This window comes from Halyomorpha halys, unplaced genomic scaffold (genome assembly GCF_000696795.3).
Source record: "Halyomorpha halys isolate HHAL.00 unplaced genomic scaffold, Hhal_1.1 Scaffold465.1, whole genome shotgun sequence".
In the NCBI taxonomy this organism is placed as follows: Eukaryota; Metazoa; Arthropoda; class Insecta; order Hemiptera; family Pentatomidae; genus Halyomorpha; species Halyomorpha halys.
Genome location: NW_027106118.1, coordinates 734,082 through 744,246, shown reverse-complemented (window position 1 = coordinate 744,246; position 10,165 = coordinate 734,082). Strand labels below are relative to the sequence as shown.

Genomic DNA, 10,165 nt, shown 5'->3' with positions numbered 1-10,165 from the left:
AAAGAATGGGACCTAAGATACTACCTTGAGGAACACCGGCGGGCTGAGAAAAGAGAGACGAGTAGGCTAGGAAAAGTAGTTTAAATTCTAACAACTATCTTGTAAACCCTTTTGGCAAAACAAACATAATCAAATGTTGTAATTTATAACTATTACAAGTAGAGGTTTTATTTTCATTTTATTCACTATAATTAATTTTGTTTTAAATACAGTCCACTCCAGCGATACTAGCAAATTATAATTAATTGGGGTAATATATAAAATATGGCGACAATGAAATGATCAAATGTTGTTCTAAATGATTTGGAACCTTAAGTTGCTGCTACGAGTATGGGAAAACATTATAATCCCAATTTACAAGAAAGGCAATCAAAGCGAATGTGGTAACTATATGCTAGTATGCCTATTCTCAGTAGTGTACAAAATATACACTTAGATATTATAGTAGCGATTGCGGGGTATTGTGGAACAAGACATTGAAGAAGAGCAAGTGGCTTTCAGACATGGAAGACAGAACCAGGAAAACATTTTTTCCTTGAGAATGATTATAGAGAAAGCGTGAGACAGGGGAAATACAGTCTATTTGGCATTCCTGGATCTGAGGGCGGCTTTTGACTCAGTCCAGAGGCAGGAGATATAGGACACACTAAAAACAAGAAGAGTGTCAGCAAATTTGGTAGGTGCAATAAAATCAGTTTACCAAGACCCAAAGGGCATTCTAAGACTTAATGGTCAAACATCGCGGCCTTTCCACTTTTATAAGGGAGTAAAGCAGAGAGACAGCATGAGCCCACTACTGTTTGTCCTTATGAATGAGATATGGAAGGTTTGTAAAAGGAGATGCCCAAAAGGAATAGTATGTTTCTGGAACCTAACTCCAGTACTGGCTCAAGCGATGATATATGCAGATGATATTGTACTGATAGCTGACTCTGAAGAGGCTCTTCAGACATCCTTGGATGAATGGAATCAGGAACTGAAGATAAGAGGTTTGCAAATAAACCCTAACAAAAGCAAAATTATGTGTGTCGGAAGAGAAAATGCAGAGCCTAGGGTTTTGTGTAATAGTGAACCCATCGAACTTACGAATACTTATACGTATCTAGGGACCATAATAAGTAAAGATGGTAAAATAGACCAGGAGGTTCTAAATCGAGTGAAGAAAGCTAATGGAGTTTACCATCAGATTTCTAAAACTCTTATAGGCAAGCAAGAAGTAAGCAGAGCAGTCATAATACGGATATTTAAATCCATGTTCCTCGCAATCCTCCTGTAAGAATCAGAAAGCTGGACAGCCCTCGCCAAGCACGTAGGAAGGATAAAGTCAGCAGAAATGAAATTCCTCCGAAGAATAGTTGGTAAGAACAGGAGAGATTGTGTCAGAAATGAAAGAATTGGGGAGGATCTGGATGTGAAATCAGTGCGAGACACAATGCAATAGCGGTAACTGGAGTGGTATGAACACGTCTGTAGAATGGACGATACCAGAAAAGCCAAGTGGTATTTGGAAGCAAGGTCGGAAGGAAGACGGCCTCGTGGCAGACCCAGATGCATGTACCCTGAGTACATTGGAAAACTAGGGGCAGCAAGAGGACGCACCATCCCGGAGATAAGAAGACTAGCCTGGGACAGGGACCGGTGGACTAGATGGACTGAGACTGCGACTCCACGTGTGACGGTACACAGGAGTCGGAGGAAGAAGAAGGGGTAAAATTTCCCAACTATGAAACCCGGGGAGTGCTTGAATTACACAGTATGAAAGAAGGTTCATAATGCCTTGTTTACTAATTTCACAAACAGTGTCCTGTACTACCAATTGAAAACTCCATTTTTCAAAGATAAAGGGTCCTAATTGTGAATACTGAAAGAAAATGAAATGTTTGTTTCTGACCACCAATAAAAATATTCTAACATTCATTCTCTTTTATATCTTGGAATCGAATGAAGATTTGCTTTATATTGTAACCGAAAACCGTGCACCAGAGGTAAAAAAGTGTTACAGTAGTTGGTGTGGTTGATCTAAAATACAAATTATGTTTTACACCAATACTTCAGATAGTGCTGAAAAGATTGCAGCCATTTTTTTTTAGGTTTACTACAAAAGAAAGTGGTACCATTGACTTGTAAATTCTTTGTCCCAGGGCTTGTGAATGTTGAAACGAGCATTACTTATTTTATAACTTGATAACAATTAATTGTTAGAAGTTTAAATTGAGAAGATAATGTTAGCCTCAAGAAGGATAATAAGAGAAAAATAAAATCATCCACACTCAGATGTTTATTATTCTAAAAAAGTTTGAATAGCATCAAAATTGAAGAGTGACTTATTTTCTAATTCTCTATTAAATGCCAGAGTATTTCGAACATGAAAAAACTAGACATTTTTGGACCAAAATTCGCAATTTCGCCACACTATGAAAGGGTTAAGAACTCTATTAGGGCTTAAATTATAGCTCATTAAATGCACTACAAAGTAGTTTCTAATGATATTTCATGTAGAAGTTATTATTAATAAACCTAAAAATGTAATGCGAACATTTTGAAAAATCTCCCATATTAGGCCAACGAGCCCCCAGTGGGTAGTGAATTTTTGGATGGCATGGTCTCTCCAAGGTTATTCTAGGACGATTCTGTTCGTGTTATCAAATTCTTTTAAAGTAGTAATTACTTGGTATCTAGTTAGTATTTATATTCCTTATCCATGGTGTGTAGGCTGGTTCCTTTTAACATGTATTCACGAAGTCCGGAGGGTGGTTCCCTTCGCTTGTTTCCACAAGGTCTCTGGCGACTAGTTCGCTCCATTTGGATTAACGTTTTATTCATTTACGTCAGGCGGGTGATTTCCTTCGGTTATGGTAAAGGAAAGCACCCTATGTATAAAAGGGTTGCTTCTAGTTGCCCCCTTTATAATCGGTGGTAATGTCTTGGGCTGAATTTTCTGTCCTATTGGACTCTATATCCGTCTTACTACTTCCTATTTATAATAGGTAAATAAGCAGTATTTAGGCCTACTTAGTTGTATAAACTACGTCGAAATACCAATAATTATTGAAAATATCAACAGAGTTAAATTTTTGTAAAGGGGGGGCATACGATTAAAAATAATTATTAATACATATCTGTAATAATTAAGATATATTTATTAATAATATAAATTAAATATCCTTTAATTTAATTAATCCAGTTTAAACTAATTTAGACAGTTGTGAGAAACTGATTAATTAATTTTCAAAATTGTCGTGATACATTTTTCTAGTGGCTACAATGCTAATTTACTGTGTTGTCAAAACCATATGGTGACTCAAATGGTTTCATAGGTACATATAACCATGGCCGAAGTTGTTCCTGAGAAGAAAAACTTAGAACTTGTTTTTAAACGACTTCGTTCGATCCCCACCAATAAGGTTCTGATTATGTGTTTAATTAGAATAATTTAATGAAAGTATTGTCTTTTTATGATAGTGTTGTGTCAATGATCTGTCTTAGATTTGCTTTGATTGTACTGCAAAAAATCCCACTTGGGCCAGTATCACCTACGGTGTTTTCATATGCATTGACTGTTCTGCTGTGCACAGGAGCTTAGGTGTACATTTAACTTTTGTTCGATCCACACAATTAGACATAAATTGGACTTGGTTGCAGATTCGACATATGCAACTAGGAGGAAATGCTAATGCAGTAAGCCTTTATTTTATTTTATTATTAGCTATACATTTATTAAAAGCAAATTTTCTATGCAAAATCTACAGTTAGCTTAGTTTTATTCTTTGGTGAATGTTGATAGTTTATTAGTTGAAGTTAAGTAACATGATTGGATGTTTTGACAACTTTTGTAAAACATATACACAGGTTTTATTTGATTACAAATCACTTTAATAAAACATTGTATTAGTTATTGCATGAACAAATTTCTAATCTTATCATGTAGGTAAGCACTGTTAGAAAATTGTAGAATAATTTGCAGTCAAATGTTTATTTACACCTTGTTTTGTTGAAATGTGTAAATGATATACTTTTTAAACAATTAAGTCTTGGTTTATAAGAATACTTTACATATTGTATCATTAATGTTAGTATTAGTATTCGGCTGTATTTACTTTTATTGGCCTTGTTAAATTTACATGAATATATAGTAAAAATTAATTTTATGTTATTAATCAGAATTTAAGTAGCATATATTCTTCAATCAGTTGTTTAGTTTAAAAAACATTTTGTTGATTGTTTTTCAATGTTTTCCTTGTATTGGTTTGTTTTTTCGTTTACTGTATGACCTTCAAATGTTTACTTTACTCTTCATTTCTATTTCATTAATGAAGATGGTTTGTGAGGATTATTAAATTGTTAAGTATTATTTTTTTATTCTTGATTTTGGGACTGAGAATAACTAAGGCATCAGAAACAAATTGAACTCTTGTGCCCTATGACATTGCATTAATAGCTAGATTACCCTAATGTGGTAACAATTGTTATTCATTGTGTAAAACGTTTAGCTGACTAGTAAAATAAACAATGTAATCATCCCAGTTCTTTCCTTTGTTGAGTATTAGGCTCAAACAAGTGATGAGTGGTTCACAGATTTTAACTAAATTGTTTTAACATAAAAAAAAATATATTGGACATATATCCTGGTGATGTATTGGTTCCAATGGCTTTAGGAACTAAGATAAAAGTTTTAAAACTACAGTTTTCATAATTTTTTACTCCTATTATAATTATATTATACCAGAAACATAGAAACTTAGTTTTTATCCTAAATAAGAAAAAATATGCTTGAACGATTCTTCTGAGTAGAGACCGGATTTTAATGCAATAAAAACTGCTAAAATGCGTCATAAAATATTCTGCTAAAAAAACTGAAATATACAAGTATCATGTTATATGTAATTGTATGTGCAATATACAAGTAATACTATGATTTGTGGAAAAAATGTACAGCTAAACATAATTTTTTTTCCCTCAAAAAACATTAACAATGAATATGAAAAGACTCTTTATTTGATGGAGTTCTAAAATCATTTGGAAAGTCATAAAATAAAGGGTACTTGTTTATAATATTGCCACTTATGACTAGATACCCATCTGTAAATTCATAGTATCACTTCCATAGTCAGTTTGGTATGATTTCTTCCCTTCTTGATTTTCTTGTACTTGTGACCCATTTTTTACAATCCATTTCTATTTTCAGTAGTTTTGACTGTACCATTCTTAATCAACTGGCACGATTGGATTGATTTTATTCTTTATCATTAAAAATCTTTTTTATTATTTATGTTCAAATAATAAACTAATTACTGTGGTGGCCAGTAAAAAACTCCTGTCTAGGATGACTTGGACAGAAGAAAAGAAGAAGGAGTTCAGTGAAGTCCTCAAGCGAAGTGGAAGAAATTGAAAAGGAAACCTGAGTCATATTCGCGTAGTCCTTAAGGACTGTTTTGTGTCAAATAATAATAATAAACTAGTAAAGAGAAAATAACCAAGGTTATCAAAAATAAATATAATTTTATTATAATTCTTATTAAAGTTCACAGGCAAGTATTTTTATATAATGCATTCCGTAAAATTATGTTGACAGTCACACATAATGATTTATCCGATGAAAACAAGAAACACTTGCATCCACAGATATGATAAGAGCAAATTTAAAGGGACTTAAAAGTGTTGTGCCCCACAATTTAATACCATGTATTTTGGGAACTTCTTCAGGAATAAGGATTTTATTAGTAGTTCACAATTTTGTTTACCCAAATTTTTTTGAGCTCAGCATTTTTCTTTATTTTGAGTACTTTACCAGTTACACTTCTAGTTTAGAGTATGAATTCTCTACAATTGACAGTCTTTTATTAAATGCTAATTAAGGGCCCTATTACATTAGGTGATCAGTAGACAACCGTTGGAATGATCTCCTGAGTACTGGTTCTGAACATGGCATTTTCACTTTATTAATATCATTGTAGTTCATTTATTAATTTTCATCATGAAGATCTTTTTCAGTTTTCTTCAAATTTAAATTAGTTTATTCTCCTATTTTTCAATCTTCTACTGAAAATTGACTTTTAAACTTTGGTATTTTATTTTATTGATATTTATGCTATATTCTTCAAATATGCAGTATGAAATTTGACTTGCAGTGTACTATATGCATGATTTAGGTAAATGATTGATCTGATGAATAGTTAGTATTAAACAAAATATATAATTTGAGGAGAAGATTGTCAGGGGTGTGGTCAGTAACATATTCGTACATTTCATTATTATAACTTCAATTTTTTTCACTATTTATATAGGGCACTGTTTGTTTGTTTTTTTAATATTCTAAATAATTGTTATTGTATCATGTATGTTGCTTTCTTTAGAGCACTGTTAGCCTTAAAATCTCTTAATGAGGCCTTAAGGATAAAAATATGAGTTTCATTTCCTTTGTTGGTTGGAAAATGGGTTTTTGTCCTAGTGGTAGAGTGCAAGGCGTCCCAATTTGTCCCCGCTGCATGAGGAAGCATTCCCATTTCCCGCAGTTACTTTACTCACCAGACAATTTGAAGCTTCCACTGGAATATATTATCCCATTGTGGTTAAACAGAGTTTTCAATATTTGTTATCTCTTTATATAATTTTAAATGTGCTATATCATATTTTTTCTTCTTTTTGTATTATCTGCTATCATCTTAATTGCTTGTTATGCTGATTTTTTGTTTGTTTGATATATATTTTATCTTTCTCTATAATATGGTAGTTGTCTCGTTTTTTTGTTTTCAGTCCTAATGAAGGCCTTGTTTTCTTTACTTTAGCTACCATCATCATCTATATTTTCCTCTAAGTTAATTTCTACCTTACCAAAAATGTATCATAGATTCTGAAAATGGTGAGAAATGCTTAATCCCTCAATTACTGACATTAATTTCTGGAATACTCTTTATATTTCATGTAAATGTAGGTAAATGAAAGTAAAAATAAACATACTACTATACCACATTAAATCTGTGAACAAATAAAAATAAGTATATGTAATGACCCAGAGAATTATTGTTATTGGAATTAGAAATTACTTATTAAATTTATTAAAATATCTTTAATTTTTTTATTCGTAAGTTTATTTTATTCATATTTTACATTAACATTTACTATTTCTATTAGGAATCATTTTTCCAACAACACAATTGTCATACCAAAGATGCTCAGCAGAAATATAATTCTCGTGCAGCACAACTGTACAAGGAAAAACTTCATGCTGCTTCAGTGCATGCCATGAAAGTACATGGAACTAAGGTAAAAATTACTTTATAAAACGTTTTATTTATATTTGATTTATTAATGTCCTGATCAAGGAAGGTTATTTGCTCATTATTGGAATAATTTTGCAAATAAATGTTTTTAAATAAATTCCCCTGGAGTCCTAATTATCACATCGGTTGGTTACATCATTAGCCAAACTTGAACATCATTAAAGGTTTATGTAGGCTTTTAAGAAACCTTAAGCCTGCTGCCTACTGTTGATTGCTCAAATTTTGCAAATTAATTTATATATTGGTAAACAATAGGAAATAACATTTATTGGTTATTTATTAAAACATATTTTTTCATAATACTGTCATACACACAACTGTCATAAACAAAAACTAGATACCTAATTTTTTTTATTTTATAGGCTGATTATGAGTAATTTGTTTGTTTTTGTGGGTAATTTGATTAGTACAAGGTAGGCTTGGGCTGTGTGCATTGAAATAATCTCTTCAGGATTAAAAGAGCAAAAAAAGATTGCACGTTTGTCTGGGTGGTGTTTTATTCTAAACTGTAACTAGGTTTTGTGTCTTCTTTATCTTTCATTTTTTGACCTTGTGTTTTATGTCATTAACAAATATTTCAATATTAATAACAAATATTTTCGTTTTATATACTACAATCTTAAAGGATCAGTTTCATAGTATTAGTTTTCAGTGCGATAAAGGTATTTGAGATTGTGAGGTTTTAGTTATTAGTTTTTAAAAAAGTGGCAGAATGAAATTATATGGATATAGATCTGTGGTTACCAACACGCAGAAGTCCATGACCTAAAGCGCTAAGAATGCTTAGATAGGAAATGAAACCACTTTCAGTATAGAGGTATCTCTTTAATAGCAGAGGGAACAAAAAATAAATTATTGGGAGAATTAACCTCATATGTATGTAGCAAAGAAGCTTTATTAAAAAAACGATATTCGACATCATTAACAATAATACCTTAGTTATAAAACAAATAAAAAATTAAACTTTAATTAAAAAACTGTAGTCATTAAATATATACTTGGCCTTTCTTATTAATGAAGATTGCTTTGAAAATTTCATGTATTTGGCGAATTGTTTACTTATGCTGCTGGACTTTCCTGACGAGGCCACCTGTTGGGAGCCAGTGATATAGACTCAGGGAACAAACTAGAATTTTGTTCAAATAAAAATTGTAGTACAAGAGAACCAGAAGACTGAGGTAGACTACGAAACATCGGTGTTCTAGATAAAAATGGAAAATATTAGAGTTTATATAAAAAACTTTTTTTTAAGTACACATCACTGAAAATTTGTATTTGTTCATTTATTTTTTCTGGTCAAGGTTAGTGGTTCTTTCGAATGAAGACGTAGCCAGAGCTGAGCCTTATAAATAAATTATGGTAATGCCTGGATTAGCAAAGTCCATTATTCATGAAGCACTCTTATGATTCTGGAAGACAAGGAGTTGTGAGTGGAGGGCCTAAAGTATCCATATAACAGCCACAACTCAATTTGACAATCTATTTACACCTTCTCAGTTTTGAGAAATTACCATTTTAATTATGCCTGAGGTTTAGTACTAGCTTTAAATGACACAGATTGCATGGGTAATATGGATTAGCGCGGAAACCTTATGACAGAGACTGAGGGAGCATGGACTAAAGAGTGAGGTGCGACTTGGCAGGGCCTCAGAAACTATAGACAAAGTTGGGAGTGGTTTTATTCACAGGTGATTCTCTCTTCAGTCTGTATGACGGTCAAGAGAGTATGGAGACAACCGGTGGAGCAATTCACTTCATGTAATCTCTGTAAGTCACATCCTTTTCAGACATTTATTTATGGTTTGTTGAGCAGTAAATTTCCATGCTCTTACCAAAATGATTCTGAATGGTCATAACAGAGTTCTTACTATTCAAAGGTACTCTAAGGGAATGTTCATAGATGATGTGATCTCATTTTTTCTATTTAATAGTGAGCATTTCATTTTGATGCCCACCCGTATACCAAACTGAATACTTTGAGCACATAAGAATTATAGTTTTGGACTTGCACACATGTATTGTGTAAACTCTTTGGCTGAGTTTATAGTGGAGAGGTGTGATAAGAGGCCTAGGAGATCAAGGATTTGGGGTGTTTATAGTGAAGCAGTTTATCTGTGGTCACACAAATGTATGTTAGAAAATAGTTCAGTAGGTTATTTTATATTTTAGTTAGAAGAAAAATCAACTAACTAAAAGATTAACTAATTACGGAAATATATATTAAAATCCATTGAATTTATAAAATTATGCATCTTATATTTAATATATCATTTAAGCTAAATGAACTTATTGATTTGTATAGATATTCAATCTTTTGGATAAAAACCTATTGTTGTGGTTTTATTCCTTTGATTTTACTTGTATTTTCAGGATAAAGTAACTTTTACAAATTGTTCAATGCTCATATTATAAATCTAAAAACTTAACAATTCCGGTCCAATAATAGGGGATTAAACGATAATAAATTATATACAGACAATGCCAAGGGCACCAGACCAATATCTAGACTGCTGTGTAATTAAATTTTTTTAACTATTTGGATTGCTCTCTGGACCTTACTCTAACACATCTTCTTCCCTCCTCTATGAACACTGCGATTTAAATACATAGTTTTGTTTTCTCCTGGAAACTTTCCACTCTCATCATTGCTATTCAATCTGCTCCACTATAAAATCAGCCTTACGTTGTCAGGTTAGGCTGACAAAACAAAGTGTGCTCACCCTTTCAACTCTAAACTGTAAAATATGGATTGTGAGGAGTTATAACATTTTTATGATGGTCTTCCAAGATAAACTCTCTTTGTTTTCCTTTATTGGCAATCACCTGGGACCTAATAGAAGATTTAAGATTTTGTTTTCATTTTATATTATCATAACACACTTATT

General features: G+C 32.1%; 1 protein-coding gene across 4 annotated transcripts in view; it reads left to right on the top strand.

Annotated features, from left to right (window-relative positions):
- The first annotated feature begins 3,265 nt into the window (after nt 1-3,265).
- The window catches only part of ArfGAP3 (ADP-ribosylation factor GTPase activating protein 3), a 61,750-nt gene continuing 54,850 nt past the window's right edge, over nt 3,266-10,165 (top strand). For all 4 annotated transcript variants that reach the window (XM_024361461.2, XM_014424338.2, XM_014424339.3 and 1 more), the window contains exons 1-3: nt 3,266-3,404; nt 3,487-3,678; nt 7,132-7,263. In XM_024361461.2, the coding sequence (XP_024217229.1) occupies nt 3,330-3,404; nt 3,487-3,678; nt 7,132-7,263 (399 nt within the window). In that variant the 5' untranslated portion in view covers nt 3,266-3,329. The remainder of the gene's footprint in view (nt 3,405-3,486; nt 3,679-7,131; nt 7,264-10,165) is intronic.